General features: G+C 40.9%; 1 protein-coding gene across 3 annotated transcripts in view; it reads left to right on the forward strand.

The window, feature by feature from the left end:
- KCTD1 (potassium channel tetramerization domain containing 1) overlaps positions 1 to 14,085 on the forward strand; it is a 203,912-nt gene that overhangs the window by 154,786 nt on the left and 35,041 nt on the right. For all 3 annotated transcript variants that reach the window (XM_030810621.1, XM_030810622.1, XM_012506358.2), the window contains exon 2: positions 2,778 to 2,956. In XM_030810621.1, the coding sequence (XP_030666481.1) occupies positions 2,778 to 2,956 (179 nt within the window). The remainder of the gene's footprint in view (positions 1 to 2,777; positions 2,957 to 14,085) is intronic.

A 14,085-nucleotide genomic window follows, 5' to 3' on the forward strand; every position in this document is an offset into this window, starting at 1 on the left:
TAATATCAGTTAATGCCTTAGAAATGAGCATAGCCACAGCAACCCTGCAGAAAGAGGAGAACATCCAGGATGGGGAGAGCGCCTAGGAGAACCAAGAGGACTCACCAAAGGAGGGCAGTTCTAATCCTTTGCCTTTAAGGGCCAATCCCCACCCACCCCACCCCCACCCCCAGCTGAAGAAACACTGGTTTAATTTTAAATTTAGCAATACCCATTGCATTTATGACTTACAATGTAAATGGTATATATTCTGAGAAATCTGGAATGCTTCAACCGATCAGTCAGGCTTTCATTTTTTTCTCTTTCTGTATAGACCTGGCAGTGTTAGAGCAATGCTGAATGAGGTCACAGTCTAACGACAATATTAACCCTGCAAATCTGTTCATTTTCGCCTGAGCACCCTCAGGCAGGATAGAGAATGTGTCCAATTGAAAAACTATTACAGACTCTGCCGTGCTGTGATGGGCTGAAATGTAACAGGGAGGGAAGTGTGTGTGTGCCTGTGTGTGTGTGTGTGTGTTTGTGTGTCCATAGCCAGGAAATCATTTTCTAAAAGGAAGTCAGTATGTATCTCTTAAAAGTGGAGGTTGTATGATTGCATTTTTAGAGGAAAAATGTGTTTTCTGTCATCCAGATTTTAAAATGCTACTTTTAGTATTTCTGAACCTTACCTGTTTTATATTTCCTACCAACTGTCTTGTTTTTTTTATTTTTTTCCAATACCCAATACCCCTTTAACTCTTCTTCTTTGTTTGTTACAAACATCCTGTTGTGTTTTTCAATATCTATTTTGCATTGTTAAAAATACCTAGGAACATATAAAGAATAATGTAGTAAACACCCTTGAGCCGACCAGCCGATTTAAGAACTAAAACATTAACTCTTTTTCTGTAACTGTTTCTAGGCTCTGTTAATTCAGCATGTAGAAACGCACAACACAGATGGTAAACATTTTGCATAAAGGCCCAGTCACCACCCCATTCACAGTAGATGTTGAGTTTCAGAAAGCATGTGCATTCACAGTCTTGCTTGGACATGTGGTTAATGCTAAGTAGTCTAACAGTTGTGCCCCAGGTAACTCCTGAAGCTGTTACAGATCATAAAATCTATGATGTTTTGCAAATTTATATTTTATCATGCTGCGTTTTATGCACAAAAACTAGATGACTTCCCCTTTGTGGTCTCCATCAAAGGCATTTTTCAAAATCCCTTCAGTGTGCCTTATCCCTGGCTTTGCCGTACATTGTTTGCATGTTTGAAAACAATCTTTGGCTAAAATTATAAATCTGAGAGTATACATGTGTCATCGGTGTTACAGAATTTGTACATAAATGCTATTTTAGCTTACTCTTCAGTTAGATACTCTAAATGTTTGACGCTTTCATTGAATACCAGAGACCTATCTTTACTTGTCTGGGGTTTGGGCTCTAATTTAAAAGCAAACAACCGTGTTTTGATAGCATTTGAAATATTTATATTGTATGAAAGGATGTAATAATTTATTTTCTCAAGAATATAGTTTCTGCCCAGGTGAGGTGGTTCACGCCTGTAATCCTAGCGCTTTGGGAGGCTGAGATGAGCAGATCGCCTGAGCCCAGGAGGTCAAGATCAGCATGGGCAACATGGGAGAAACCCTGTTTCTACAACAAATATAAAAATTAGCTGCGCGGGCCGGGCACGGTGGCTCATGCCTGTAATCCCAGCACTTTGGGAGGCCGAGGTGGGCGGATCACGAGGTCAGGAGATCAAGACCATCCTGGCTAACACGGTGAAACCCTGTCTCTACTAAAAATACAAAAAATTAGCTGGGCGTGGTGGCAGGCGTCTGTAGTCCCAGCTACTTGGGAGGCTGAGGCAGGAGAATGGCGTGAACCCGGGAGGCGGAGCTTGCAGTGAGCCGAGATCGTGCCACTGCACTCCAGCCTGGGTGACAGAGCGAGACTCCATCTCAAAAAAAAAAAAAAAAAAAAAAAAAAAGGTACAATTTCTTAAACATGTTCTTACTGCCACCAGGTGATATCCTCATTCTGGTCTGTTTGCTCACATTGCACCTTTGCTTGGGCCACCGCACATCAACATCTGCCTCAGTTACACTTTGGGAACTTGATTTTTCAAGAAGTCAGGCATGCAGAAGAGCAGTTTACTTGTGGTTCGTGAGCAAGCACATGTTTATCATTTGAGGGTATATTCTGTTGACTGATGAACTTGTGGTATCTCTTTGCAAGGTTGCTTTAAGTATGTGAGCTGATGGCTAGACCAGTATGCTCTCTTTTTCCTGATTTGAAAAATAAAAGTTTAAGAAAACATTTTGTAGAACACAGGTGTCAGAGATCTGTTTTTATTCCAAGTGCATAGCAATGAGGAAGTTTTCAAAGAGAGGGCTAACTCATACGCATTTTATTTAGATATGTATTGTTTGAAGTGTTTGATTGTCATTTTATTTGGAATGAATAGACTTTTCATATCATACTAGTTGCCATTTGTCAATTGTTAAATGCAAGAATTTCTTAGTATAATAAGCCTTCATAGTCGTCAGAGTTATCTGAAGTGAACATTAGTTCAGCTCCTTATTTCTGAGCATGTGAAGATTTCCTTTTCTTTGCTACAGAATTTGTTTTTCTGATATTCATTATAACAAAAGCAACAGCTTGCCGGTTTTTCAGGTTTTATTACTGAATGAGTATCGTTAATCACTCGTTTATTCTTTATGCTATATGTATTTCCTATCTTTCTACTGTAAAGAGAAGAAGTGTCTAAACTTGCTTATCTCTCTGTAGGACAGTCGGCCCAATATGTCAAGACCTCTGATCACTAGATCCCCTGCATCTCCACTGAACAACCAAGGCATCCCTACTCCAGCACAACTCACAAAATCCAATGCACCTGTCCACATTGATGTGGGCGGCCACATGTACACCAGCAGCCTGGCCACCCTCACCAAATACCCTGAATCCAGGTAATCTGAAAAACTGAAAAATCAGACTCCGACGTGCATGTATTTGATAACCTAACTGTTTTTCCTTTGACCAGCATAGCAGCATAGCCTCGTGGAGGCAGGGGGCAGGATGTGAAAGCGCTGTGTGAGCCACCCTGCTGCCTAGGCTGGATGTCTTGGGCAATGGCTGGACGTCTTCGAATCAGGATTGGACCCGTAGCTTAGTTGAGTCCGTGTAAAAATGTCACAGGAGAATGGAATACTGTGATATTTTGCCCTACAATGATATTCATAATTCTCAGTGTAGTACAAAAAAAGATGGTGATTTCTCCCCAACACCTTTGTTCCTTCCTTCTTTAAAAACATGCTTTCTTACAGGTTCTGATAATTTTATAGGAGATCAGTTGGTTCATCAGCTTGTGAACTAGAAAAAAAAGAGATTCTCAGCAGTGAGGCATTATATTTAGATCTGTATGCAAAAGTCCAAGAAGCCAAAATAGTATAGTTTAAAAAAAATGAAGGGCCGTGGAACTTACGAACTTAAGGTAGATAAATAAATATACAAATTGTTTAAAGATGGAGAGTGATTTACAAATAGGCAGTATACATTTATGTTTATGAGATATCTTCCCCCATGCCCCTGCCCACCCATTTTTTATTATTATTATTATTATTTTGGAGCCAGGGTCTTGTTCTGTCACCCAGGCTGGAGTACAGTGGTGCAAACATGGCTCATTGCAGCCTTGACCTTCTGGGCTTAAGTGACCCTTCCACCTCAGCCTTCCCAGGAGCTGAGACCACAGATGCATGCCCCCATGCCCAGCTTTTTTTTTTTTTTTTTTTTTTTTTAATTTTTTGTAGAGACAGGGTCAGACTATGTTGCCTAGGCTGGTCTTGAACTCCTGGCCTCAGCAATTCTTCCGTCTCAGCCGCCGAAAGTGCTGGGACTCTAGGTGTGAGCCACTGGACCTGGCTAATTTTTTTATTTTTTGTAGAGATAGGGTCGCACTATGTTGCCCAGACTGGTCTCAAACTCCTGGCCTCAGGCAATTCTTCCACCTTGGCCTTGGCCAAAGTGCTGGGATTACAGGTGTGAGCCACTGCACCTGGCCCCAACCACCCATTTCTAAAGGAGTTCCAAAGAAATAATTTCCTTTCTACCCTGGGACAGCCCTCCTGGCTCTGCCCCATATTTGGGGGCTATGCCCAGATCCTGTAAGGGAAGTTTTTTGCTGGTGGATAGGGGAGGAGGCATGCATTCATGTGGGGTAATATCGGGAAACAGGGTGTTTCTCTGTTTCTGATCACAGGAACTGGAAACACACTCCTTGAGCTTCAGAAGGGCACCGGCCACATTTTTCAGAATGTCTTATGAAGTGACAGATAACAGATAGCTTACAGTCTAAGTAGACAGCACTGACATAAAAGTCACTGTCACCTTGCATACTACATGAAGGCCGACTTTTTTGTTTGTTGTTTTAAAATCTCACTCCATTACTTGACAATTTATGAAAGAATGTGAAGGTTGGGAAGAAGAAAGATGAAATGTTTCCTCTCTTACTTTCCAGATTTAATTTCTACAATTGAAATTATTTAAATAAAATAGGTTTCCATTTGTTCAATTATCCAAAAGACTATATACTTTAAAATGAAATGATTGTATTAGTCATCTATTAGTATTATTTAGTCCCCACCTTCCCTAAGTATATTGGAATAGGCACTACAAAAAATTGTATTATAATAATGGCTTTATTTTTCAAGAATTTTGTTATATAAGTAGTGTTCTTTTTGAAAATGCCTATTTCCATTCCTTCCAACCCTCTGTTAATACCACCATCAACTACAGAAAATCACAGCTGCTTTTTTAGATGAATTTAATTCTAGGGTTTAAGTCACAAAATGCATATTAAGAGACAAAAAGCAAACCTTCAACTGTAGCAAGATTTACTGGTCTGGTCTGATGGCCTTTTGCTTCAGTTTTTGCAAATTAAACCTTGAGACAGGAGGGAAGTTAATGAAAACTACATTTTCTGTGACTTAAGCAATAGGTTTTCTTCTATGCTCATTGTAACTAGGTGGGTCTACTTCCACTGACTCATTCCTGCCAGGATTTAGCCCCTGGGAAGCTCCCTGGTATCACTTGGTCTGCTGACTAAAGTAGAAGACAGAGGGAGAGAGGCTCTATTCATTCAGTTCCTATCTCTCAAATAATTTGCTACTTTCATTATTCTGGCACTATGTATTATGAGGTAAAGACTTCAAATAGTGTCCCATTTGGAGATTCTTTCTCAGTCCATCTTTCCATGGATATTTCTAAGAGTCTACTTTTGTTCCTTCTTATCCAAACCCTGAAACACGCATCAAATTCCATGGATCTCATCACTTTATTTACCTGCGCTGTGTCATACAGTAGCCAGTAGCCACGTACAGCTATTGAGCACTTTAAATATGGCCAGTCCAAATTGAAATATCTTCTAAGTGTGAAATATACACTGATTTTTAAAGACAGTACCAAAAAAAGTAAACTCAATAATTTTTTATATTGATTTCATGTTGGAATGATAATATGTTGAGTTAAATAAAACTATTAAAATTAATTTCACTTGTTTCTTTTTATTTTTTAACGTGGCTACTAGATAATATAAAATTACATGTGTCTTGCTTTTTATTTCTGTTGGACAGCGCTGAACTATGAAACAGATGTTTCTATAAAAGCATCTCACTAAACCTACCCCTCCCCCAACCTGATACTGAAATACATAAAAAGGTGAATGTCTCTTTCACCAATGTAATTAGAAAAGATAGAATTGTTGATCTTCCTTTCCTAGACTTTCCCTCTGCTTTCTGTCACCAGTGAGTCCTAGTATCACAGGAGCAACAGCAAAAATAATTTGTGATTCATTAGTTCTAGGATTGGATGCTGGCAAATGGCGAATAGTTCTTTGGCTATGGAAAGGTCTAATTTCTGAACACCTGTCATCTCTCGTGTAAAACAGGCACAAATAGGTCTCCTTGCAAGGTTCCTGGGAGGATTAAATGTGATTATGAAAAGCACACCGTGGCCCTGTGCCCAGCACATAGTATTGTCTTCATACTTCATCTTCTGCCAAACCCAGGAATTGTTTCTTTTCAAATTCCAAATATTTTCCATTTCTTGCTTTCCTAGCCATGGAAACAGCTTTACATCTGGATTCTTGCCTGGATGACTCCCGTCTCAGGGGACTCCTGGCCTGCACCTTCTCCTCCTTTATCTTAGATATCCCAGCCGGTCACAAGTTCCGAGATATCCTTATCGTTAGGAGATATCTTTAAGAATTTGTCAAGACTCTTTGAAACAAGCCTTACAAAGTAACTTCTGTTTCAGCTGCTAATACCTGAAGCAAATGACACTGCTCAAGTAACACTGGTTTTGCTGTTGAATTGACCATCGGGTATTGCTTTGTTTCCTCTTGGGTTTTGGGGGGCGTATTTTTGTAGATAATTAAATGTTCATGTCAAAGCAACATCCAATTTAATGGGACTCATACACAAATTTTAGTAATCAAAGAAACAGAGAAGAACTAGTTCTTCATGCTTTTCCCATGGGCGTCAGGTGCTCCTTCCAATTTCCGGGGAAATCTCTTGCATATTATTAACCCCTCTTGGATAAATCCAAGGACATTAGGTTGCCCATGGCCATGGAATCACAAATAACTCCAATTAGTTTTGTAGGTTCTGGGGTGCTTCAAACCCTTCCTACCCTATGGGACCATTCTCTGCCCCACCCTCTTGGATCCCCTGGTTCCACTCTAACCTACCTCTTTCTTAGTGTCACCCAGAGGATAGGGGGGCTTTTTCTAAGATTTCAAGGGAAAGACCTGTAATTTAAAAATACTAATTTGTATGTAACAAGTGACCTTAAAAGATGTAATATTATCTTTCTACAATTTTAGAGGTCCTGCAAAGAACCTTTACTCCGTTTTGAAATGTTGTAGGTGTTTTTAAAATTCTGTCTCTACTTAACCTACCCTCTTGGCTAAAGAGCACCCTTAGAACTTTGTCCCCGAAGAATAGTATGATGGACTATACAGCTGAACATTAGAAGCACCTGGGAAGCATTAAAAAGCCATGCAAGGCCCTGCTCCAGACCAATAAAATAGGAACCTCTGCAATTTTCCAAAGGGGTCTTGATTTTCACCATCTGGCTCTGAATGGCACCAAGATGTATGATCCCTTCTGGAGAATGTAGGCCTCTTCCTCAATGAATATTTCATGTATCTCATAATGGCCATTTCACCAAAACAAAATAGCTTTCAATCTTCATTTCTCTAATTACCAAGGTTACCAGTGGTTCCAGTGTGTGTGTGTGTGTGTGTGTGTGTGTGTGTGTGTGTGTGTGTGTATGCGTGCATGCTTTTTTTTAGCTTGTAAACCCTGAGTAATGATTCAGTGAGTAAATTGACTTTTACACCTCAAGGTTAACCACTCATGTTGTTAATTCATTTCCATCATCAGGTGTTTTTTTAGCTAAAGGGACTAAAGTTTTCAAATTAACTGAAGTATTACATATATCAGTAATGTATTTTGTCTTAACCAATGTGTATGTAAGATGCAAAACAGCTCTTTAGGGGGTGTTTCTGAGACAGAGGTTAATCTCCACCATCTCAGTGGTAAACACTGATTCCTTTCAGAGGATCGTAAGAGTCTCCAATTCTGACTGCCATTTTGAATGGTAATCCCCAAGAAAAATACCCAGTTCAGATCTGCAATAATTTCACTTTAAATAAGTATTAAGTCAAGGAAAATATATTACCATCAAAAAAGGATTATAAATGGATAAAGAAAATTGAACATATGTTATTTAATAGTTTGTTAGCTTGATTTGTAGCTTGTAAATATCTATAAGTATGCAAAGTAGACCCTCCACTCGCACTCTTGCCCTGGACCCTGAAAATTTTAAGGGCAGACCTGATTAGATCTTAGTCAAAAATCCAAGGCACCCTTTATTAACATCATTGGTAATAAAAGATCTAGGTAACTAAGTAATTTTTCATAAGTAATTAATATTGGTACCATATTATGTGGCCTCTTTAAGATCTACTGTTGACACTGAAATATCCTCTTAGCCACATGCATAATGAAAATACATTATATTTCTGCTTTAAAAGAAGACACAAGTCTGATTTCAAAGTTAGGTCTATTCATTCTCTACTATTACCTCCAACAAAAACAATCTTAATAGCAGCTGTATTGATGGTTATTCAGATGTGGATGACCATTTTTAAAACCAAGAAGTAGACTGATACTACTAATTCATCAAACCTATCAAGTGGTAATAAGACAGGGGTCTTAAATAAAAGCACTGATTGTCAACCAATGACCTAGAGGTAAAAGGTGAGATCTCATGTTTCAGTCCTCTCAGCCATCCAACCTGACTGCTTGACAAAGCTTTTGTATATTTTAAACCCCATACATGAGTTAACTCCCACATAAGTAGATTATGTTAAATTGGTCTCTTCTAAATAGCAGTAGAGTTACTAAGCACGCTGGCATATATAGGTAATTGCAAAACGCAAGAGACTCTACTTTCAGCCTTGCAGTCGACACCCGTGGCCACCCAGGGGTGTGTGTGTATTTGGAGCTTTAGGTTGGAGATGCCAAACATGTGTGCCCTGCCAGCAGCAATCCAGCTTTTGGTGTGCGTCACTCTCGGATGTGTTAGCCATTGCCGGATTGCTTATGTGGAGCTACACCAAAAGGAAATTCAGACAACTGCAACACTAAGGGATTGGTGCATACGTTCAGAGGATAATTGCATTCAACAATTTGGCTTTCATTGCAATTGTTGTATGCCAGCCGAGGGAGTTTGCTGTAATCCTGTATTAGGGTTGGGGGTTCTGTGCCGTCACATTTTATGACTTGACAGTTCCAGTTTTAACACTACAGTTCGTAGACATGGGTGCACGCCATTGTTTTAGGATCTCAACAGAAATGCCAAAAAAAAAAAATACATTCAATTTATTCACTACACTTGCTTTTGGAATCACTGCATGACATGGAATAGAGAGCTTTTTATTATAACCTGCTGTCTACATCCACATGCTTTGTAATTCAATGTCGATAGCAAATTTAAAAGTCACAGAATAGGTATTAGGGATTTTTAGATGAGTTGAAATCAACCTTCGCTATATAGTCTCGGCACAGATGGAAAGAGAGCATATCCCTGCTGCTATGAAAAGTCTTAAGGAAACGCATAAAATGATGAACAGTTTTGGTTGGTAAGGTGGGTTAATCTTTAAAAAAAAAAAAAAAAAAGAAAGTTAGTTTATGGAGGAACTTAAAAGGGGGGAAAGCACCTGGCAAATGAAAAACGGAAAGTTTCTCCAGGGTAATAGAAGAAATTTTCCTCTTCTCTCTCTCCTTTTCATCTTACAATATTGCTTTTCCAAAATTGCTCCTCAGTTATATAGGTAAAGAGTAAATGAAATGGTTGGCTTCAAATGTCTTAAAAAAAAACAATGAAACTGGATTTTATGTTTAGTGCTAAAAAGCCAGTCCTTCAGTAACTTGCACGACTGCTGGATTCAGCAAACTTCCTTTGCCACTAGAGAACAAAAAAGGCCTTATTTTTAAAGTAATCTAGCTCATAAAGTCTTGGAGCCTAATTTAAAGGAAAGATAGCCATACAGTGCCTGAGTTTCCTCTATTGTGTTTGTTTTTGTTTTGTCCTGTTTGTTTGTTTTTTGAGACAGGGTCTTGCTCTGTCACCCAGGCTGGAGGGCAGTAGCAGGATCATAGCTCATTGTAGCCTTGAATTCCTGGGCTTAAGTGATCCTCCCACCTCAGCTTCCTGAGTAGCTGGGACTGTAGGCATGCACCACCATACCCGGCTAATTTTTCTATTTTTTGCAAAGACGGGGGTCTCACTATGTTGCCAGGGCTGGTCTCAAACTCCTGGCCTCAAGTGATCCTCCCACCTTAGCCTCCCAAAGTGTTGAGATTACAGGTGTGAACCACTGAGCCTGGCCTGTTCTTTCATTCTTTCAACAGACTTATTGTGTGCTCCTCATCTGCCAATGCGTAAATAGTTACCAACAAAAGTCCTTGCTCTTATAGTTTACCTGGGCGAGGGCAAAGGACAGCCAGTAAACAAGTAAACCACCAGTAAGCAAGGTTTCAGTGAGTAGTGATATTAAGAAAAATATTTAGGTTGGTGCAAAAGTAATTGAGCTTTTTGCTAATGGCATCTAGGGTAGTGGGCTGGGGGTGGAGGGGAAGAGAGGATGGTTAATGGGTACAGAAAGTATCTAGAAACAATGAATAAGACCTAGTATTTGATAGCACAACACAGTGACTGTAGTCAATAATAATGTAATTGTACACTTTAAAATAACTAAAAGTTACAATTGGATTGTTTGTAACACAAAGGATAAATGCTTGAGGGGATGGATACCCCATTCTCCATGATGTGATTATTGTGCACTGCATGCCTGTTTCAAAGTATCTCATGTACCCCATAATATATATACCTACTATGTACCCACAAAAAGTTTTCAAAAAAGCAAAAGAACATCTAGATGGAAGTGTGACATCTAGGTGTTCTTCTTCTAGAACAAGAAAGAAAAAGAACACACATGATAAATTGGCCCACTTTGACATATAGTTCTCTCCTTATATTAAAACTAATTTTTTTCTACATGTTTTTCTCCAAAAAAAATACATCTTTATTTGTTCATCTGTATTTTCAAGACAAAATCTAGTTTGCATGTTAGTTTAGATTTAGAAGCAGATTTTGTCACTATCGCAAATCACACTGGATATATGATAATGAAGGCCACTCTGCTAGCCACAGACATTGCACATTTGCACCCCTGCCAGAGCCTCTGATGGCCAGGTGAGTCATACTGGGTATCCTAACGTGAGATAACTCAGGGCAGGACTCCGGGTCATACACTCAACTTCCAGTAACTTCTCACTTACCCAAAACTCAGTCTCATCATAGACAGAAACTGTCTCCCTGGAAGGGAGATTTCATCCTGTATCCTTGGGACCTGGTAGCATCCCAGCCACAGGGTGGACATTCAAAAGTTTGTTCAATGTATAAATTAATGATTGGGTAAAATATTGTACTCAGAGGCCAGATCCTTCAAAGAATAAAGGGAAAATAATTGAGTAATGTTATTCAAATTATAAAGTTACATTTAAAGGCTGGGCTGAGTTCATTTCATATAACCTTATAGGTAGGGACTGTATTTATATATAAGGTTATATCACATATAACCTTATAGGTAGGGACTGTATTTATCCCTCTATCCCTGCAGAGAAGAGCCCAGAAACTCTGAGAGGTTAAGTGGCTTCACCTTAAGAGTCAGTCTTCTTTGGGAAATGGGGTAAGAGCCAGGCCTCCAGCTCCCACTCTGACTCCATGGTGCTTATTGTTTCCTCCTCTTTGATAACAATGGTTCTATTTATTTATTTATTTATTTATTTATTGAGGCAGTGTCTTGTTCTGTCGCTCAGTCTGCAGTGCAGTGGCGTGATCCTACCTCCCAGGCCCAGGGCATCCTCCCACCGAGTAGCTGGGACTGCAGGCATACACCACCATGTTCGGTTAATTTTTAATTTTTTATAGAGACGGAGTTTCACCATGTTGCCCAGGCTGGTCTTGAACCCCTGGGCTCAAGCGATCCACCCTCCTTAGCCTCCCAAAGTGCTGGGATTATAGGCATGAGCCACGGCTCCCAGCCTCATAATGATGGTTCTCAAACTCAGGCGCAGGTTAGAATCAACTGGGACTCAACAACAACAACAAAAAATTGCCTGCCTCTACCCCTCAAAGATTCCAATTTTTTTTTTTCCCAGATAGGGTCTCACTCTATTGCCCCGGCTGGAGTACAGTGGTGCAATCACAGTTCACTGCAGCATAAACCTCCTGGGCTCAAGCAGTCCTCCCATCTTAGCCTCTCAAGTAACTGGGACTACAGGTGCATGTCACCACACCTGGCTAATTTTTTATGTTTTTGTAGAGACAAGGTCTCACTTTGTTGCCTAGGCTGGTCTCGAACTCCTGGGTCAAGTGATCCTCCCTCCTTGGCTTCCCAAAGTGCCGGGGTTATAGGCATCAGCCACCCTGCCCACCCTAAGTGGGATCTTTGGATCCCAGTTGTATTGGTCTGGGGCAGGGACTGGGCACAGGATTTTTTAATGTTTCCCATGTTCAGCCATATAGTCCAACACACCCCTTTTGGAACTGTGTTCTAAGAGTGATTTTTAGACAAAAGGTCAAGTTTTCTACGATATTTCAAGCCACTTTCTTCTCAAGGCAGCCTTCACCTTATTTTCTAGCCAAGGGCATCTCCGTTAGTGCTGGGACATGGGTTACCCATGTGGAGCCCTTCAGCCCCCAAGGAAGCCAGAGCTCCAGGCCAGTCACTTCCTGCTGTGAACAAAACTCTTGCTACCCTAGTGTCATACAAATATGGCACCATCATTTTCTGTGTGTGTCATGACTTGGAACAGTTTGAAAAGGACCACCTTGGACTGGGCAATGGGATAAGTGGGTCTTATTCTTATTTGCATGTGGGTTTCTGAAGTCCTTTTCTTTCAGGCCCCCATGTCCAGTGTACAAGTCTGCCTGCAGCCAGGGACAAAGTTGACTTTGGACCAGTGACCTTGCCACTTGTCTGATGGCTCATAGTTTGTACCTATGAAGAGAAAGTTGTTAGCAACAGTCAGTGACCAGCTTTGATCCTTGCACTGTGTGCCCACTGGAAAGAATGGTGCACTTGACAACACTGGGATATTGAGGGCTGCTCTCCAGGCTGGGAGGATTGAGGCCCATGGCTGTGTTAGTCACCACCCTCCTGCTGTGCCCTCCTTTCTTGTTGCTGATGGAACAGTAGACCCCAAAACACCCCGCCAATGCAACAACCAGTGCGACACTCAAGGTTCACACTCCTACACGGAACACACATAAGCACGCATGCATGCATACACTCACACACCAATCCAGGAAACTTGGTTTAAATTTTTATTGTAAAAATATGCTCTCTGGGCCAGGTGCTGTGGCTCACGCCTGTAATCCCAGCACTTTGGGAGGCCGAGGTGGGCGGATCACTTGAGCTCAGGAGTTTGAGGCCAGCCTGGGCAACCTGGTGAAACCCTGTCTCTACTAAAAATACAAAAATTAGCTGGGCATGGTGGCACGCACCTGTAGTCCCAGCTACTCAGAAGGCTGAGGCATGAGAATCGCTTGAGCCTGGGAGGTGAAGATTACAGTGAGCGGAGATCACGCCACTGTACTCCAGACCCTGGGCGACACAGCAAGACTCTATCTAAAAAAAAACAAAAAAAAGCCCTCTAAACCTATGCCCTAGGTTTTAAAACAAATAACAGATCCACCAGTAGTCTTTGGTGCCTGGCATAGAGCAAATGCTTGATAAATATTTGTTGAATGTGAATGAATTTTGCTTAGTATCTCCCTTTATAACCTGGAGCAACTCAGCCACCCCAGGGCAGCTGCAGTGTGAAAGTCAAACATCTTGAGTCTTAGGTGCTAGAGTAGCCTCAGGACCTGCCTGGCCTAGTTTAATACGGGCAGCAAAGATTTACATCGTTTTTAATTCAAGGCACAAACCAGAAAGGAATTTTCTGGTCTCGCTATCCTGGAGGAAAAGAGCAGTGAACCAGATTAACAGAAGAGTGACTCCTGCCTTCAGAATGCTTTCCTCCAATTGATAGCTTTTCCCTAATCCCCCTGTGTCAGGGTCATCTCAAGGTACTTCTAATGATGCAGATTCCTGAGCTCCACCTGCTGTTTACTTAATCTATATCTCCCAGGTTGTGAGGAAAATCTTTAGTTTTAATAAGTTCCCCGCAATCCACATGCCTCTCCAAGTTGGGGCACCTGAGCTGCAGAGAAAGGTGGTGAGACGTAAACGCGTCACCGTGCAGTACCATGGGCACCATGGTGGTGTGGCAGGAGACTCACTGGCAGAGTGAGGCCTTTCTATTGACCCTGGCACAATCCACGTCACTTGGGACAATAATACTGACTGTACTCGTTTTTGATCAGTCATGAATAATATCATTGAGCAACACCCCAGGCATTTTTGCTCTGTTTTTTCATCATATTTGGAGTCTACCTTCATCATACCAGAAAGAACTTTTAT

This window comes from Nomascus leucogenys, chromosome 4, assembly GCF_006542625.1.
Source record: "Nomascus leucogenys isolate Asia chromosome 4, Asia_NLE_v1, whole genome shotgun sequence".
NCBI classification, from domain to species: Eukaryota; Metazoa; Chordata; class Mammalia; order Primates; family Hylobatidae; genus Nomascus; species Nomascus leucogenys.